The 18,801-nt window shown below is 43.5% G+C and overlaps 2 protein-coding genes across 10 annotated transcripts; one reads left to right on the top strand and one right to left on the bottom strand.

The window, feature by feature from the left end:
• The first annotated feature begins 1,906 nt into the window (after positions 1-1,906).
• Positions 1,907-9,268, top strand: LOC123182677 (uncharacterized). Of its 3 annotated transcripts, none has more exons than XR_006492280.1 (6): positions 1,907-3,085; positions 3,570-3,759; positions 4,217-4,304; positions 6,345-6,446; positions 7,055-7,156; positions 9,007-9,268. XR_006492280.1 is itself a non-coding variant. In XM_044595331.1 (6 exons), exons 3-6 carry the CDS (start codon positions 4,222-4,224, stop codon positions 9,128-9,130), a joined length of 411 nt encoding a protein of 136 aa, XP_044451266.1. In that variant the 5' UTR covers positions 1,907-3,003; positions 3,570-3,759; positions 4,217-4,221; the 3' UTR covers positions 9,131-9,268. The 3 variants fall into 3 exon arrangements, 2 of the variants coding, with proteins under 2 accessions (XP_044451266.1, XP_044451267.1); XM_044595331.1 differs by having other exon boundaries at positions 1,907-3,003; XM_044595332.1 differs by lacking the exons at positions 1,907-3,085; positions 3,570-3,759; positions 4,217-4,304 and adding an exon at positions 4,313-5,346.
• A 4,682-nt stretch (positions 9,269-13,950) lies between these two features.
• On the bottom strand, positions 13,951-18,090 carry LOC123182676 (uncharacterized). 7 transcript variants are annotated; one of them, XR_006492276.1, is made up of 6 exons: positions 17,694-18,090; positions 16,564-16,700; positions 16,170-16,290; positions 15,543-15,631; positions 14,591-14,649; positions 13,951-14,468 (listed from the first exon to the last, which is right to left on the bottom strand). XR_006492276.1 is itself a non-coding variant. In XM_044595329.1 (5 exons), the coding sequence occupies exons 1-4, from the start codon at positions 17,700-17,702 to the stop codon at positions 15,554-15,556; spliced, it is 345 nt and encodes a 114-aa protein (XP_044451264.1). In that variant the 5' UTR covers positions 17,703-18,090; the 3' UTR covers positions 15,203-15,468; positions 15,543-15,553. The 7 variants fall into 7 exon arrangements, 3 of the variants coding, with proteins under 3 accessions (XP_044451264.1, XP_044451263.1, XP_044451262.1); XR_006492279.1 differs by having other exon boundaries at positions 16,564-16,686; XR_006492278.1 differs by lacking the exon at positions 17,694-18,090 and having other exon boundaries at positions 16,170-16,330; positions 16,564-17,350.
• Between the last annotated feature and the right edge of the window lie 711 nt (positions 18,091-18,801).

The raw sequence follows: 18,801 nt of genomic DNA, 5'->3' as shown, positions 1-18,801 counted from the left end.
ATAAGAGAGAGAGAGAGAGAGTTAGGGATGGGCAGCCTCCGTGACAAGATGAGAGGCGTTTGGAGGGGGCTGGCCCTCTCTGTGTCTATAGGCACAAGGAGGGGTGGGGTAGCCTTGGAGGACGGTATGCCTCGTCCTATGGCGGCGCATCAAGGGGTGGACCCCACCCCAAACCCTAACAACACCATATGGTGGCTTGGCCACCCATGATAGGGGCGTCCCACTAATGGGGCATAGGGCCCTTGCGGCTGTTTCACCACTTAGGCCTTGCCTTGGGGCTAAGTCCATGGCGCACTAGGCATTTTTGGAAGGCTTCGAAAAATTAATGCCACATGTGAGGTAGTCTTAGATGCGAGACTAGGAATCTACTCGATGTTTATTATTTCACACATGCACATGAGTTTTCCTCCAAAACTCATTTATATTACATACTCAAGAACCATTGCAATTATAGCATAGAAAATAAAGATTAATTGCAGACATGAAAATGAATAATACTACCTCTGTAACTAAATGTAAGATTATTTCGTAGTTCAATTGACTGTGGGACATATTTACAACACTCATAGGGTGTATCATTGCCATTATTCTCTTCTCTATTATCTTCTTCCACATCTTTTGTTGGCCCAACTCTAGGCTGCTCAAGATAGACATCATCTAGTAGTTGCAGTTGTCCCTGCTTCTTCTTCTTCTTCTTCTTCTTGTACTCTCATATTTCTTGTTTATCTCATTTCCTTCTTCATCCTCTTTAGAGTCATTCTCATCTGTAGGAACATAGTCACTGTCTTCTTCATCTCAATTATCCTTTGCTCCAACCGCCGCTCCGCTTATCTCCCACCGACAAGTTTGTCCTCTACTCGAGCCGCCGCTTCACTCCACAACTTTCATAGTCACTATCTTCTCATCGGAATCACTCTCATCTCACATCGACGAGCTTGTCCTCTGCTCCAGCCGCCGCTCCGCTCCAGTCTCAACTGACTTGCAGGAGAAGCATCATAGAGCAGCAGAGGGGAGACCTGCGAAGTTGACCCCATTGTGTCGATGTCGCTGCGCCGCCACCGCAATCCCCATCTCTACAGCTTCTGTCGAGGCTAGGGTTTGGGAGAGATGGGAGGGAATGACCTGGTTGCATGTGCACACGCCTCACTATATATATATATATATATATATATATATATATATATATATATATATATATATATATATATATATATATATAGAATGCCCGTGCGTTGCCACGGGCTTCTGAAATAGTTTAATGAAGTTATATAAAGATAACGCATGCTAAATTTCACAGGTAGAGACAATATAACACGGTCATAATTGCATAATAATTGGAGTTTAATTTGACATATTTTTTGTTTTTTATGAGATATCACCGCTTTCATACCATTATATTGTAAAAAACCTGGTGGTCCCTTTCAGCGACGTCACTTCGGAACCATTGTCAATAGGTTTTTTTTGTGCATCTCCAAAATCCATATCTATGTCTCATATATTCTGAAAAACAATAATATAAAATAATGCACCTTTTGCGTTAACATGTGTAGCACCTCTTCTCGTGGTGTTTCGGTCCGGGCCGTCATCGTTACATCAGTGCATATGCCAGTTGATATATTTAAAACATCATTCGAGTTCATCACTGTTTATCTCTGATGGACAAAGGTGAAACATATAAAATATAATGAAAACAAAAGTGAGACTAACACATATATTTTCAATTGCATTTTTTTTCACCCTACAATCTTATCCGGACCTTTTTTTAGAAATCCTTATGCGGACCTCCCCTGACTCCTCTCCTCCTCACAGCCAGACCTGGCCAAATGGGCCGGCCCGCAACGGCACGGTCCGGCCTGAGTTAAACGGGCCACCTCTCCCCACCCACTCTCTCCCCCTCCCAGCCACTCACTCTATCCCCCTCCTCTCCCCCGCGATGGCGTTGGCCGATGTCCCTCTCAGTCTCTCCCCCTCCTCTCCCCACCGCGCCGCCCACCACGTGCGTCTCCCAACTACGCCGCCGCCGCCCTCCTGCGCTGCTGCGAAGGAGGCAACCACCGCCGCCCACCTGCGCAGCTCAACAACCGCCGACCCACCTCGCCCACCGCGGCCCACAGCTGGACCACCTCCTCCCCGAGGAGACCACGAACTCCGCCTCGCCGAGAGCTACGCCATCCTCGAGCCGCGCTTGCTGGGGAGCCGTGGATCGACGGAATCGCTCCCATCTCCTCCCACTCGCGCCTCTCCTGTCTTCCCCGATCCGTTCAAAAGAATTAGGGTGCCCCGCCGGTGTAGTGGTCCGCCGCTCGCCGCCGCTGGAGGTCCGCCGCTCGCCACCTGCCCCCCTCTCGATTGCTTGCTATGCAGCCTGGGCGTCGTGGTCCACCGCTCGCCGCCGCTGGACGGCTGGAGGTCGTCGGCACCCAAGTACCGCCCACGCTCTGGCGCTTGCACACCGCCGGCCCTGCCCCATCCCACCCTCCGCCACCATCTTCCCCACCCCGAGCTCGGATTTACGACGCCCACTGCCTTCCAGTTCGAGCTCCGCCTCGACCTCATCCCTGCTGCCGCCGTCTTCCCTGAACCAAGGAAGCCCTCATCTGATACGCTCTCCTCCGCGACGTGCTTCTCCAACCATTGGTACGCGACGGTGGTTCGGTCCGGGAGGTGGCTCCTGCAATCCTGGCGTCGCCGCAGCGGTGGTTCCATTCCGGCGGCATCAGGGGAGCACACAACGTCCACGAGCAGCAAGCAGAGCTGGCCAATGATGCAGCAGCGCTGGCCATGAGGAGACGCCTGCCGTGGCGGACGCGGAGACAACAGCCATGGGCGTGGAAGACGGTTTTGGATCCTGTGAGCCGCCGCCGCTGCCGCACAGAAAGTCAACGCGGGCCTTCTGCTGCTCCATGTCCAACAAGTCGCCCACGAGGCGTCAGTGTGGCATTGCTAGCTCCAGCTCCCCCCTGCAATCGTCTCTGCCGCCGGCACTTGCACGCAATCGTGCTGGTGAGGCTCTTCATGTTTACTTTGTTCTGCTTGTAACATGGCCTATACTCACAAATATTTTGCATCATCTGAACAAATGATGGTAAGTTGATTCATATGTAATGTGACATCCTGATTACAAGTTCTGTTAGATTAGTTTTTCTGTTGGAATAATTGTTCTGTTGGAGCAGAGCAATGACATCCCTGTGATTCAGTTTTTAGGGGAGGGACAGAATGGGAGTATAAAACATTTGACTACTGTATTTTTTAATACTTATAAACAGGGAGTATATATCATCGAGGTAGTACAGGGATATCCAACATAATCAGAGACCTTATGGTCGGATCGATCTTCATATATAGTAGAATGTTTTATTTGTTTGCGAGTTAGGTAATTGTTTTTTTTGAGCCATGGTGTTTTCCATAGTACTAAATTAGTATTAGTTATTCCTACAAGTGTTAGTTGTTCATAAGCATATAATATAATCTGCTACTGTCAATATTTACCTCTGAAACTCTGGTATTCTACTCCTTTATTTTCCTGATACCTTGTCAGTCAGTATGTACTGAGTATATCCACACTACAGGTTTCTGTAGTTCAAGATCAAAGGCAAGAATCAGCCAAATATGATGATGAGAACAAGGCTAATGATGGAGAACCTTCATCTATCGAAGCTGAGCAGTCTATTGGGAATACTAAGTTTCAATGCGCATCCTAAGTTTCAGTTACCTGAAATCAAGGCCAGTTTCAGTCGATGCCGAAGTAAACTACCACATGTAAGTTTAGGGACACACATTAGTTTCCGGCTAGGGATTTAATGGTTGCCGAACTTTATGCACATATGGCGTAGTAGAGATGCATGCTTCGTTATCCTGCAGTTATCTGAATTTTTTCTGACCTGCACTCTTCTTGCCTTTAGTTCTGTTCTTAACAGAATTATTACTTACTGACAGACGAATACTTGTTTGCCTTCATCATCTGCATTTCAAATGACTCATTATGCATCAGGCTAGCTAGGCGATATGAAATTTTACTTCTTGGCTATAGTCACCGAGCACTGCAATTTGAAATTACAGCCACGAATTTTGGATTAGTCGAAAGGGCATTCTTAATCTGATACAGTCAACCGAGCACTGCAATTTTCAAAACAAGAAGCGGCTGCTACCATATTATTTATGTTTACAATTAACAAACTACATCCTGACATTCCTTCTTATTTTTGTTTGCATTCAGACGTGATGACCTTGAGAAAATCCATGCACTTCAATTGGACAGGAGTTTTCTGCCACGTAATCGATGATGCACTTCACGTGACAGAATTGTAAGATCAGTACTTCTATCTACTCTATTCATCACATCTACACTTCTGTTTATTCATTCTATGAGCTCTCTATTTAAGAGAAACAACAGAGACTACTATTTAAGAATAGTAGCCTTTTCAATTAAATGCTGAAGTATGTGTTTTCTGCATGCACCCACAAGTTATTCAAGAAAAACTAATTAATGCCTTAAACTTAAAAGTATCTCGTGGCCAAAACAAACAGTTCACTCAAAATTAAAACAGGAACTACTTTTACTGGTAGGTGGTAACTGTGCATCTCCATATTGTGCTGCAAACAAAAGCATAACAGGGTTTAGGAACCACAGTTTTAATTTTGAAAACCTTTACGAGTTTAGCAACAAACCAGCATGGTAGCAAAGTTTTTAGAAATACAGGGTAATATTCATACGTTCAAGCGGTTTTTAGAAATCACGCTCAAGCGGTTGTACATACCTTCACCAGCAAACAGGTAATATTCATCGTCAAAGAGGTCGTCAGGATTGACATCATCATTCATGAGACCATTGAGGTAAGCGTCCATGTCGTCTGCCCAGGTGCCAAACAACACAAATGAGGGTTCAGTCTCAAAGGACGCAAGGAGAGTAAGGATGGGGGTGTTACCTTCACTTCTGATCGTGTACTCCGGCGTGCTAGATGATGTTGAGGCACTGTGGGCTTCAACTACGGTAGGTTGTCCTGTTGAGCTCATTTTCGGTATGGAGATGGACCTGACGGTTGGGGTATTCACCCTACCTGCAAACCTTTCATTACGACGATCTAGCAGAGCATTCCTCTCACCATGTGGCACCTGCGTACATGTTTTTCGCTTGCCAATTTTCTCCTGACGCTTCATCGCCGCCATACTTCCCTTGCAAGCTCGCTCTCTTGTCCTACGCCGAGCTCTGGACTCATGACTCTGCTCGTCAACTCCATTATCCGCAATTGTTACTGGATCACTGGTTTGCTGGTCGGCACTTTGTAGGTGCTCATTGATTTCAATGAGGTCGCCATCTACAGCACCATCACCTAAGGTTCTGCTTAGGTATGCACCTACAACATTATCGAATTTGGTATAAATAACCGATGAATGATTACAAAATGAAAGATGATCTTTGATGGGATAACTACCATCGGTTTCAGTGTTGCGAATGTATGTGGGGGCCGACTTGACAGTTGTAGCATGATCTATCTGTTCATTGCTGGATTGTTGCGTGATGGTTGGAAGTGTGAGAGTCGGACAATTGGTGTGAGTGTTGAAAGAGGGAGAGTTGGACAATGCGCTAGTTAGATCTGGACGTGGCATTGCGATCGATTCAGCACACGGGGTGTTTTTCCTTCAAGCATAGTCTGCCTTTCTCTTCGCACTTGACTCCCCCTGCTCATCAGGGGTCCTGCTGTTTCGTTGTTCCTTTCGTCGCTCATGCTGCACTTGATTATTGTTTTGGAGGTTGATCGTACCCTCTTCCTTTTCCTTCCGATAAGATGCCCGTCTCTGTGCGTTTCTCCGATCCCTTCGTTCGTCTGCCATATTACTACTGCGGTCTCTCGCATGTTGCCTCCTAGCCAACTCTTTTTCATGATTGAATTCAGCAATGGCTGATGCGGACCCATCTTCTGGAGCATCATCATGTGACAAGGATGTATAGTTCAAGCTCGATGGGTACAATAAATGAATCTATATTCTCATTGTTATGTTAAAACTTTAAACACCCGTACCTGGCATCGAACCGGAAGGCTGATCAATATTAGTGATATCACCAAGAGGGGGTCAGGATGTATAGTTCCGGTTTGATGGGTTGGCTGGTTCAACAATAAAGTTAAAACATAATCATCTCATCAATGCTCAACAATCATGAAGATCCCGAACTAAGCCAACACGTCTACTGTTTTCTTCAGCCATTTTTTGTTCCATATACTTCGTTTGTAAATGCCCTAATATTTCTTGTCTAGCCAGCATGTATTTCGTACTACAGTGAGTTGATGTGAAATCCTGCGGTATTTTGTAATGATCATCTAATTTTGAGTGGCATTTACTTGCAGGTTTGTTAAAGGAACTTTTGGCAAGAAATACACAACCGTGTCATTCAGTGCTGGACCTCTGTTGTTGGCAAGAAATACACTAATGTGTAGCTCACTGCTGAGGTAACATCAAATTCGTCTAATACTTGTTCTCGCATGTAGAAGTAAAATGCTCTTTCAGAATACAGTTATTAGTGTCAGTATATTCTTCTGTTTAGCAAACTATGATTGGTTGCTCTTTATGCTAATCTGAAGAAGTTTAGAACCATATGTATTCTGAACATTGGCAAGTCCGCTTACATAAATTCTTCTATTTTGCCATTGCAACGAGAGAGAAAAAAATATACATGCAGTGCCAATGGAGAACTTGGCCCAATTGATAATATACCCATCTTGGGCATACATCTATTTCATATCAACGTTTGCTACTGACGTTGTGATAGTTAATGTTTCATACTCCACATTTGTTTCTTTTTCAGACAAATCGAGAACCATCTATCATATTAAGTTAAAACATAATCATCTCATCAATGCAAAACAATCATGAAGATCCCGAACCAAGCCAATCCGTCTATTGTTTTCTTCAGCCATTTTTTGTTCTATATACTTCGTTAGTAAATGCCCTAATATTTCTTGTCTAGCCAGCATGTATTTTGTACTACAGTGAGTTGATGTGAAATCCTGCGGTATTTTGTAATGATCATCTAATTTTGAGTGGCATTTACTTGCAGGTTTTTTAAAGGAACTTTTGGCAACAAATACACAACCGTGTCATTCAGTGCTGGACCTCTGTTATTGGCAAGAAATACACTAATGTGTAGCTCACTGCTGAGGTAACATCAAATTCGTCTAATACTTGTTCTCGCATGTAGAAGTAAAATGCTCTTTCAGAATTCAGTTATTAGTGTCAGTATATTCTTCTGTTTAGCAAACTATGATTGATTGCTCTTTATGCTAATCTGAAGAAGTTTAGAACCATATGTATTCTGAACATTGGCAAGTCCGCTTACATAAATCCTTCTATTTTGCCATTGCAACGAGAGAAAAAAAATATATACATGCAGTGCCAATGGAGAACTTGGCCCAATTGATAATATACCCATCTTGGGCACTATACATCTATTTCATATCAACGTTTGCTACTGACGTTGTGATAGTTAATGTTTCATACTCCACATTTGTTTCTTTTTCCGACAAATCAAGAACCATCTATCATATTATTCACCTTCTTGCAAATTTCTGTTATTTTTTTAGAAAAGCTACTTTCTGTCTTTGAGTGCCGGTAAATCTAATTTAATTTTTTAAATCCATTTACGTCTTTCTAACACCGCAGATGTTTTTTCTAAGCGTTCCGATATATGACATTTCTTGACCGTTCATATATCAAACTCCAGTTTTTAACTTCATATTGAATCAATTATTGTAAGTCAAAGCTAAAAGTGCGTATTCTAATATTTGATTCCCAAATTTGGTTTGTCACCGCCGTAAGCTCATAACTTTAAACACCCGTACCTGGCATTGAACCGGAAGGCTGATCAATATTAGTGATATCACCAAGAGGGGGTCGGGAAACAGTCTGCTTTTCATTTTGGAGCTTGACCTGTTCATCCTTTTTCTTTCGATAAGTTGCTCGCCGTCCTGCGTTTCTCTGCTCCCTTTTGTCGTCTGTTATGCTATAACTCACTTGGTCATTCACAACAGCACATGTTGTCTGGGAATATGTTGTCTGGGAATGAGTTGGGTATACATCACATGTTGGGGTAGACGATGTCACAAGCTCTGAACCACCACAACCAAGGGCATTAAGACACACACCATTGTGGGCAGATTCTCTGGCTGCAGGAACAAAAGAAAATATGTCGGTTAGGCTAATACATGAACATGCATCCCTTTAAGCACAAATCTGGCCATATGAAAGGCATATCGGCTCACACCACTTGAGCCTTCTGTGTGACCTGTGGCATAAAGTGATGCAAGAGTACTCCTATCCGGGAACGAAGGCACATTATTGTCTGCACGATGTATAAACAACGAATCTAGATGAGAATTAGTCAACATGTACATTCATAGAGACGTTTGATCACTGTCCATGATGCACGTGTCGGATCATACCAAATGAACTTCCTGCAAGGCCGCAGGCACAAATATCTGTGAGAGTACTCGGACCAGGGAACGAAGCAACATCAGGGCTACAGAAGGAGATTGATGGGTTGTCTACATAACAAAACCAGTACAGAATGAGGCAGTTTCCTGCTAACCGAATAGGGTAGATAGTGTGTTTAAATATGGAACCCACGTACGTAAACTTGCATGTCCAGGCTGATCAACAATTGTTATCTCAGAAAGAGGGTGTTTGTTTAGGTTTGCAAGCTCGTCCTGCTCTAACCGTGTCATGCCAGTTCCATCTGTTTCCTTGTGTGCTTCCAAGTCTGTTAGGCACGATTGATCATGTTAAAACCATATGATACAACAGATAGGGGTATTTACACACTCCAATACCTGGAGTCATTTGATAATTGTCAACATTGTCAGCTACGGGAATGATTGCCGGGTTGTATTCATCAACATTTCCGTCAACATTATGGCCTGGAACACATTAGCGAGATACAATGATTGTTGGGCACCCTTGACATCTGACTCATTTATGTTACTCTAACGTACCTTGGCTCCCTTGTGAATGTAGGTCAGCAAGAGGGGGTACAGGCACATCTGACACCTTTTTCTCTTCCGGCGCCTTGCTATTTGCATTTCCCATTCGTACCTATCATTTTTCAACAGCATTAGTATTGATGTGGTATGTATACTGAACAATTGGCTTGCCATGTATTTTTGGTGTTCCAACTGGGAACATGGGGAAGAAATGACTACATTGTATACATCTGATAAACATTTATTGTCTTGGGATGTATTTTTGGTGTTCGAACTGGGAACATGGGGAACATTTATTCGTATGGGTCCATTGTATATGGCTCCATCGTATATGGCTCTGTTGCATATGGCTCCATCTGGTGACAATTGTCTTCTGTAGCGTTGCGTGATCTTTAAGAGATCATGGGCGTACGTACCTTTAAGAAAGCAAGGTTGAAAACTGATCAGTGAAGACGCCCTGCACTGCTTGCCACCGTAGGCGTCGTCGTCGGAGATTGGCGTGTGGCTGCCCGAGGCGGCGGCGGCGGTGTCTTGCTGATCCGCGACGAGATTCGTGGTGTGTGGGTACCCGAGTTGGCAGCGGCGGCGGTGTCTTGCTGACCCGCGACGGGATCGTGGTGTGTGGGTACCTGAGGCGGCGGCGGCGGCCTGCTGATCCGCGACGGTGTTGTTCGTGATCCACCACGGGCGACGTATGTGAGGCAGCAGCGGCGGCGGCGTTCTCGTGATCCAGGACGGACGTGGGAAACGAGGAGCGGATCGGGTCCTCGTTCCGTACAGGAGCGTCGATCTGGTTTTTTGTCGATACGTAGATTAAAACCAGTGGTACGGGGTGGGGGGAGGTGGGAGAAAATAAAACCGGACGGAAAAAAACCTGTCGAAAAAAACCCAGACGAAAGTGGGGGACTATTCAACCAACTCGTCCATTAGGAATAGATATAGATATATATATATATATGTATGTATGTATATATATATATATGTATGTATATGTACACATACATACATACAAAAGAAACGGCGATATATGTCAACCGTGTGCCAGATTGCAAAAGTACCACCCCGTGATCTCACGTCGCCCCGAACAGTCTGCGTTCCCGATTTTCTGGGCTAGCTCCTCCCGATTATCCCCCCCCCCCCCCCCCCCCCCCCCCCCAAGAAAATTGGTAAAAGAAACGGACGGCGACCCCCAAGGCATTGTTGGGGGATCGAACACACAACCCACATAATAAATTTAGCAACAACATCCAGTTGGGCTAGTTGGCTTTACTGATTACAAACAATTTACACACTAATTGTATCTTGTTAAGACGAGATTAAAAAGACAGTAACTTAAAATTCAAAACGGCAGCCTCACTTGTTCGGGTATTAGGACTATGCACCCTAGTTCCATATTTTTTCTACATGTTTCACATCGGTTCACATAGTTCACAAACCGGGGCGTCCCTTCCCTCCTTTTTAGATGCAAAACACCACAATGTCTGCACGTAAATTATCATGTATGGGGTTCATCTCTTATCATGCTAATTACATAGAAGTTACCGGGGTATGTTTCTGAATAACCTTTTTCCTTGGTCAAATATTTCCGTGGTGTTTGTACTTAAGTTATTAGGTATGCGCTTCGTATATTGCCATGCTATTTAGATAGAAGTTATCGCGGTATATTTTTCAACAACCCCCCCCCCCCCCCTTTTCTCCCCCAGTAAAAAATGTTACCGCAGTGGTTGTACTTAAGTTATCAGGTATGGATTTGGTTTATTATCATACAATTTACATAGAAATTCTCAAGGGTATGCTTTTCAACAACTTTTCTCCCTTGGTCAAACTTATCGTGGCGTCTGTACGTAAGTTATCAGGTATATGGTTCATATTTTAGCGTGCTATTTTCATACAAGTTACCGGGGATATGTTTTTCAACAACTTTCCACCCCTTGGTTAAATTTAACTAGGTGTTTGTATGTAAGTTATTGTCCATGTTATCCGTATATTACCATGTTATTTTTACATAAGTTAATTAACAGGGGTATGTTTTTCAAATAACTTTGTTTGTTTGGTATCCAATGGCATCTTGAACACCTGCATTTGGAGCGCTGAATTTGTTTGAGCCGCGTCCAGACTTGGGCACAATGGTGCCATTCCAGCAACAATGCTCAACTTTTCCATCTGGGTATCATTGTACTTGAACAACCGCGTCCAGACTGTGTCACGATGATTCACGCACGGTCGCTCGCGAGCCCTCGAGCACTTCCATCCTCAACCTTCCGTCGTCTCGAACCCTTCTCGGTGCATGTGGCCGCGGCCACCCTCGAGCACCTCCGTCGTGTCACGAGGGCGCGGATCCGGACATAACGCGGAGGCCGTGGTGTATCTAACCGCCGTTTGACCTGGCTGCTTGATTTGGGGCCTCAGATAGGGTGATAGGGTGAGGGAAGGGGATGTGGAGATGCTAGGGGCAGCGGCGGAGGACGGCGCAAGACGGTGAGGTCGCCGGCGTAGGCGATAGCTGCTTGTTTGGGGTTGGGGAGTAAGTCGAAAGAGAAGACGAAGAAAGAGCGCGGATGGGTTTCCCCCATGAATCGAGCGGGGATGGAGGAGGGTCGCGAACTTCGTGTGGATCTAGCAATCGGGATCGAAGGGCAGGCAGGTCGTTCGGCAGTTTTGTCAAAACGATCTGGTGTGCCAGATAGATATATCATAGAAGTTATTAGGGGATGTGTTTTTCAACAATTTTTTACCTTCTTGGTTGAAGTTACCGTGATTTTTGTATGTAACTTATCGGGCATACGGTTTGTAAATTATCGTGCTATTTTCACATATGTTATCAGGTGATTATGTTTTTCAACAATTATTTACATCATTCGTAAAAGTTATCGGGGTGTTTGTATGCAAGTTATTGGGTATGCGGTACATATATTACCATACTATTTACACGTAAGTTAGCGAGGGCATGTATTTCAATAACTTTTTTTCCTCGGATAAAAAAGTTACCAAGATGTTTGTATGTAAGTTATCGGGGGGCCCGTTATCGGGTATGCGGTGTTTATATTACCATATTATTTACAAAAATTATCGGAGGCATGTTTTTAACACCACTTCATTGGGTCAAAGTTATCGATGCTTATACATAATTTATCAAGTCTCTGAAGCATAACTTACCATGGTATACGCATAAGTTAGAGAGGTTATTACCCGCAAAAAGAAAAGTTAGCGAGGTTATGCTTTTCAGCAACTCTTTCCCCGAGTTAGTGTTACCACGGGATTTCTGTGTAAGTTATCAGGTGTGCGGTACGTATGTTACCACACTATTTATCCAAAAAAGACAGTGGATATGTTTTCAAAAACTCTTTTTCTGGGGTTAAAATCGTTCAAAGTTATTAATGTTTGTACATAATTTATCAAGTCTGTGAGACATAAATTACCATGATATACACATAAGTTAGCAAGGTTATTCATTAAAAAAAAGTTAACGAGTTATGCTCAGCAACTTTTTCCTCAAGTCAAAGTTACCACGAGATTTGTGTGTAAGTTATCAGGTGTGCGTACGTATATTAGCACACTATTTATCCAAAAAAATAATGGTGGATATGTTTTCAACATCTTTTTTTTTGGGGTCAAAATTGTTACCACGGTAATTTTCAACAATTTTCTTCTAGGGGCCAAATGATCCTCATTATCTACTGTTTTTTTACCACTCACAAACTGCTCAAACACGAGCATGGCAAAAAAAAAAATCAGAGATGCAAAAAATTGGGCAAACTACGGATCGATCCCTTGTTGCCTGAGCTATGATTCATAGCACTAGCCACTTGGTACTAGTGAATTCATGTTGTATAATCAGCGCGAGTTTTTTTATCAGGTAGAGAGCCACCAGGCATCACCTGGTCTGCAGCCATGGCTGCTGCTCGCGACGGAGTTCACCCTGAATTACCAGGCTCCCCCTTGCTATCTTGGGGGTGCACGGCGGTACGGGTGAGCACATGCATGGTGCAGCGGGGCGCGGCCTTGGGTGACTGGTGTGTGTACTCCGGACTTCTTCAACCAGGTTTTTTAAACCGTGTCGGATGAGCACTTGAACTTATAGAAGCGAACTTTTGGGGTTTTAATGATAATTTTGTTTTCTCGTCCGAACTGATGCTGACATCATCACCCGAACTTGCACAGTTTTATGTAGGCAAATTGACTGAATTTTGTTTGTAATAAATATTTTATGTTTTTTCTCTTCAAATTTTCTTTGGATTCCCTAGAACGAACTGACTATGTTTTATTTTTTTAACTTATATGCTAGTAATACATGACCTTTCCATATACGAACTCACAATTTTTTAATTGTGTTTGATGAGCACTTGAACTTATAGAAGTGACCTTTATTTATATTTATATTTTTCTTATTTTTTCGCTTCCATTTTTCTTTTGTCTTCATTTTAGAACTTGTGGCCGCGCACGAGATCACTACAGCATTAGCATGTCCATGCTGTTGAACTGATGATTTTTTTTTTGTCATTGCACTGTTGTAATATAAGGACTAGAACAAATATCAATATAAATTGACGCTCTTTTTGTAGGTTTTTGGGAATGATAATTTCTGTTTTGTAAATATATAAAAGTTTAAATACGTGTACTGCACCATTTAAAAATGTTTGTACTGCACATGTCCATAATAATTAACACAAGCACCAAGTGGGCTAGGAAGAACAGGGCACTTGAATCAGAATTGACACTGAAGAAACTCGCTACAAATCATTACTTATTTAGGTGATATATCTAAACTTACAGAATTTTAAAACTTGAACTAACGATATATATCTTGACACACACCAACTTTTCTGTGCCTTTTTCATGGACTGATGTTAGAATATACATCGAACTAATATTAAGTTTAATACAAACATTCTCTATTCATGAACTGACATTTTCTTCTTCTTGTGGACTGAAGAAAAGAGAACAAAAATACACACAGAACTCACGCTAGAATACAAACTGAAGAAAAAAGAATTTCCTCCATGAACTGATGATAGAATACACAAATATCAAGTATTCTGTCGTCAGGTTTTTTTATGGCAAGCAGTACAAGAATGAGCAGGAAAAAAAAGAATCATTCACACGCGAGTACAGCAGCAGTACAAGTTGAGTATCATCTCTCGCACACACACCTCCTCACCTGCTTCATGTGCGCTTCTCCCTTATTGCTGCGTTCACCTGTGTTGAGTGTACAACAACAACTTCTCCCTTATTGCTGCGTGCACCTGTGTTGAGTGTACAACAGCAACACTTTTCATGAACGTCGACGAGGCATGCAGTTGTACTGCCGAGATGAAGATCCTCGACCCCGATGCTCCCCCCGCGGCCGCTGAGCGCAAGCCTTGGGAGAAGTTGCGCGGGAGGGAGGCGGCGGCTGGTGGCGCGGGGCAGGGCATGGAGGACGGTGTGGCACAAGGAGTGGGTTGCGTACCATGCCCGGGGAGGCTGGTGATCGGGGCGGCGGTGCAGTGGGGGAGGCTGCTAGTCAGCACAAATTATGTACATCAACAACATTCACACCACAAGAAAATGAAGCAGTAAATATACCATATTTTTGTACATACAAGCATACGGAAAATTATAGAATCAACATAGCATACCCTGATATGTAGTTGCACTGACGCTCTGGGAATTTTACAACTGAAGAAGCACAGACTGGCTGCACAAATAAATAAGATATAAATGTTTACTGTCCAAGAGCGGTCGTGCCATGTATTCAGAATTTCCTCGCACCATTTGTCATACACAAAAGTCATGTATAGCTACCAGTAAGTGTCTCAGAAACCAACTAGGAGTACATGATTTCAATCAACTCGATGCTCATCAGTACTAGAATTATTGGACAACAAGTTTAGATTTGTAGCAGCACACGCACCAAACTTACAGATTTTTCTTCAACTTATTTAGACAAGCAATGAAACAGATATAATAACAAAACATTCATTCTCATACAGCTAGAGAGATGTAAACAAACTATTTTACTACTCCCTCCGTCCCAAAATAAGTGACTCAACTTTGTACTAGTACAAAGTTGAGTCACTTATTTTGGGACGGAGGGACTACATTGCAATGTTGATTCGATGGGGCACTAGCTACAGTTATACATAAACTCCTTACCTTCTTCTCAGTGAAATTGTCCAAGGGCTCATTTATTTTTCGTTCGAACTTACCACGTTTCTCAATTTGAACTTTTAGAATTTTGGTCGATGAACTTCAAACATATAACTATTTATTTTTTATCCATTTGAACTCCTATATAAACTCAATTATTTTTAGACATACGAACAAACATCCCCCTATTTCTCGACTTTGAACTCCTGTATATTTTTTCTTTTAGCTTACAGTCTCTCGGGTCTGAATTGATGTACAACATCATCATCTACTAAATTTGCTAGTCCAACATCATAATCTGGTCGTGTCCCATCGAAATCTCACTCCTATCTTGACGAAGTAGAACTCTGCAATTTTTCGTCGTGGACTGAAGATCTCATAAGTACAAAGGAACTGAAATTCTGCAACTTTTTTGTCAATTCAAATGTAGAGGGGCATTACCATCAGAGGATCTATAGCAGCCAGTCACAACACTTTGACTCGTCCTCCATCAGCAGTTGCTCCCATGCACCCGGATGACTGTCCCTAACCTGGCATACAACATTATTAGAACCTGCAGGTTCTCCACACTAGCACTGAGATTTTTCTTTTCCTACTTTTTAACTAAATCAAACTTCCGAACTCGCTCTATGACAATGATTGAACTTGCACATTTCAGCCGTGGCATCAAGCAGCAACTAGAAGTAAACAAATTTTACAGCACTAAAAAAGTTCAAAACATCACATCAATAAGCACAATGGTGGCTATCACAGTGATGCCGAAGAAGGCACATCTATCCAGTAGCAATTTCAATTAGAAAAACACAGTAGCAATTTTGCCGAATGCCATCAAATGAAACTTGCATGGTTCAATTAGAAACACACATTAGCAAACATATTTGCAGATTTTTTTGTGTATAAAAAAGCTAGTGGTTTAAATTGAAAACATGGACAGCGCCACCACACATTTTCTTTTAGTATATCCTCTCATTTCATCCTACAGTGCATGTTTTGTGTTATAGGAAGAAAATGGAAAACATAAAGGGAATCGTACTTATGATTGGGAATTAGAGGTACTGAATAGCTTACATTAGATGAACTGGAAAAAAATACAAGCTCGAGAGCCTCACGAAGAACTGGATCACGGTTTGGAGCTGCGAATGGTGGTGAAGCTCCACATCCGCCATCGCCAGCAAGCTCCAGCCATGGACTACAGCAGAAAGGAGAGGGTGAAGCTGATGCGATCGTCACTACAGAGGAAAGAGGAGCTGAGGCCTTGGACTACTGCTCATGATGAACTGAACTAAAATAAATCTTTGTTTATGCATTTAAGCAAACACTTTGAAGCACATTAGTTTTATATACTTGGCTTAATACCTACTCTTCTCAGTGTTCATTTTTCCTCTTACTCCCTGACCGACTGACAGGAACAGGGGCGAAATGAATCAGTAAGCAAGAGACGGCACCAGGGTGAAGTACCTACCGGTGCCGGCGGAGAACCACGGTGGTCTTGCCAGCGAACATGGGGTCGACTATGACGTTAATCTCGCCGAGTTGGACGTCCTCGCCCCCCGTGGCTTCTCCTGCAGGTTCCACTTTTTTGCCACTGAAGAAATTGAACTGAGTGTGTGACGAGTTAGTTAATGTGAAATTGAACTGAGTGTTTCACATCACTCTACAGCACACCAATGCGTACGCACAGCCAGTAGTGAAAAAATGTGCATCAAGAGTAGCTACCATCTATCGCCAGTGGCGTGCACCACCAACAGAGAACAAGCAGCAAGGTGCAGGAGCGTGGTGGCCGGCGGCCGAGGTAATGGCTAGAGAGAAAGAAGGGGAAATGGAATTACGCGGCCGTTGAAGTGGGATTGACAGGAGGAGAGGGTTTTTCTTTGCTGAACTGATAGAACTTTTTTTGTTTAGTGAACAAAATATAATGCAAAACCGTACTGTTTTGTTTTTAACACACACATCAAACTACGCATCATACTGTTTTTGTGTTTCATTTTGAACTGATGCAAATGTTTTTTCTGCACCCACACCTACAGATGCGACTGAACTTAAGGTCACTTAGGAAAACTGTGCAAAATGGGAGAGATAGGCATGCAAACGATGTATGCGCCAAACTGTTGTATCTTGGTCAAACCTAACAGAGAATTTTAACAACACACACACAAACTGACAAGTGTACGATTCAAACTTCTATACAGAGGACAAGCCAACATGTACAATTAGGAGACAACTATTTTTATTTGAACATTCATGATGAATCCCCCCCCCCCCCCCCCCCCCACACACACACACACACATATTTTGTACTTCACATAGTAGGGAAGTGTGCATACTGGACATCCACACGTACAAAGATCATGGATAGAGTAGTACAGCAGAACAAAAGAGAAACATGAAAAAAAAATATGAACGTTTGTTGTAGGCATTCCAACAAACACATTGAGGGCAATAAAACAAAACCACAACAATAAAAATCATGGCTTTCTTCTCCTTTTTGTTCAGTTTCTCTGAATCAAAACCTCAACATCACCACAACATCACGCAGCATCAGCAGAGGAAGCAGCAACATCATGCAAGAGAGAAATCAGAGGAGAGCAGCACCGTGCACATGTTCGAGGGAAGTTGCGCGGAGGCCTACTAGGGGCCGGGGTGGGGGCCAGCTCGGGGACAGCGAGTCCGACCGTTCGAGGCAGAGGCGCGCGGCAGTTCAAGGGCGGACGCCCAGCCGCAATATTCCGCCGCTATTGGCTTGACACGGTTACCAGGAGGTCGACGGGGGCCGTGAGGATGAGTCTGGGAGCGGCGCCGTTGGCTGGGCGGGGACGGCGCCGGTGGCTGGTCGGGAGCGGCCCCGGTGTCTGGTCGGGGGCGGCGCCGGTGACTGGGTCGAGGGCGGCGCCGGAGGAAGCGGCGCCGGTGGATGGGGCATCAGGGTGGTGACGCTCGGGACTGGAGGTTAGGGATAGAATGGGCGGCCCGTGGTTTACTCTTTTTTTGTTTTAGTTACCGGTTTGTAAATCGCGTCGCGCGCCCTAGTAACATAACAATACTAGATAACGCCCCGCGTGTTGCTGCGGGAATTTTTAATGAATTTTCTAATCAAGATTAAGATCCAAACTAAAATAACAAAACTGTACATTTGAGTTGCACATTTCGTGAATCTTGCAATATACATTAGGGTTACGTCAAAAGACCAACATATGTCTCACTCTGGAGGTTTGCAGAAAATGCCCGATGATCTCAATAGTTGATGCAGAGTGTTGTCCAATATGAAGATATTTGTAGTCTTGTACCACTGAAAAACATCTAGAAGTATAAGAATCCTTCTAATAGTTATAATAGGTGGCGATCAAGGCATCGATTATTGATACTATATGAAAGCTGAATAAAACTGTTGCTTATTGATGATTTGGTGCGGCATACAAGAGTATATAAGAGGGTACAAACTGACTTGGGGTAGGGGTACAAAACTGACTTGGACTAGAAGTCGTATACCATAATGACTACTCTAACATCCCCCCGCAGTATCAACGGCAGGCTCGACGACGTTGAGACTGAAACAGATATCTTGAAACGGCTTAGTAGGCAGTGCCTTGGTGAAAATGTCAGCAAACTGAGCCGTAGAGGGAACATGAAGCACCCGAACCTGACCAAGAGCAACCTTTTCACGAACAAAATGAATATCAATCTCAATATACTTTGTGCTCGG

Source organism: Triticum aestivum, chromosome 1D (assembly GCF_018294505.1).
Source record: "Triticum aestivum cultivar Chinese Spring chromosome 1D, IWGSC CS RefSeq v2.1, whole genome shotgun sequence".
Lineage (NCBI taxonomy): Eukaryota > Viridiplantae > Streptophyta > Magnoliopsida > Poales > Poaceae > Triticum > Triticum aestivum.
The sequence above is the reverse complement of the archived record's forward strand: the minus strand, read 5'-3'. Positions and strand labels throughout refer to the sequence as shown.

Excerpts from the sequence above, each read along its gene's own strand:
- LOC123182677 (XM_044595331.1), top strand. The coding sequence starts at position 4,222 with ATGACCTTGAGAAAATCCATGCACTTCAATTGGACAGGAGTTTTCTGC. Across the intron at positions 6,447-7,054 it reads ATGTGTAGCTCACTGCTGAG|GTTTTTTAAAGGAACTTTTG; the intron begins GTAACATCAAAT and ends ATTTACTTGCAG. Across the intron at positions 7,157-9,006 it reads ATGTGTAGCTCACTGCTGAG|GTCAGCAAGAGGGGGTACAG; the intron begins GTAACATCAAAT and ends TTGTGAATGTAG.
- LOC123182676 (XM_044595327.1), bottom strand. Across the intron at positions 16,291-16,563 it reads GTGGTTCTCCGCCGGCACCG|TCCATGGCTGGAGCTTGCTG; the intron begins GTAGGTACTTCA and ends TTTCTGCTGTAG. Across the intron at positions 15,632-16,169 it reads TTTTTTCCAGTTCATCTAAT|GTTAGGGACAGTCATCCGGG; the intron begins GTAAGCTATTCA and ends GTTGTATGCCAG.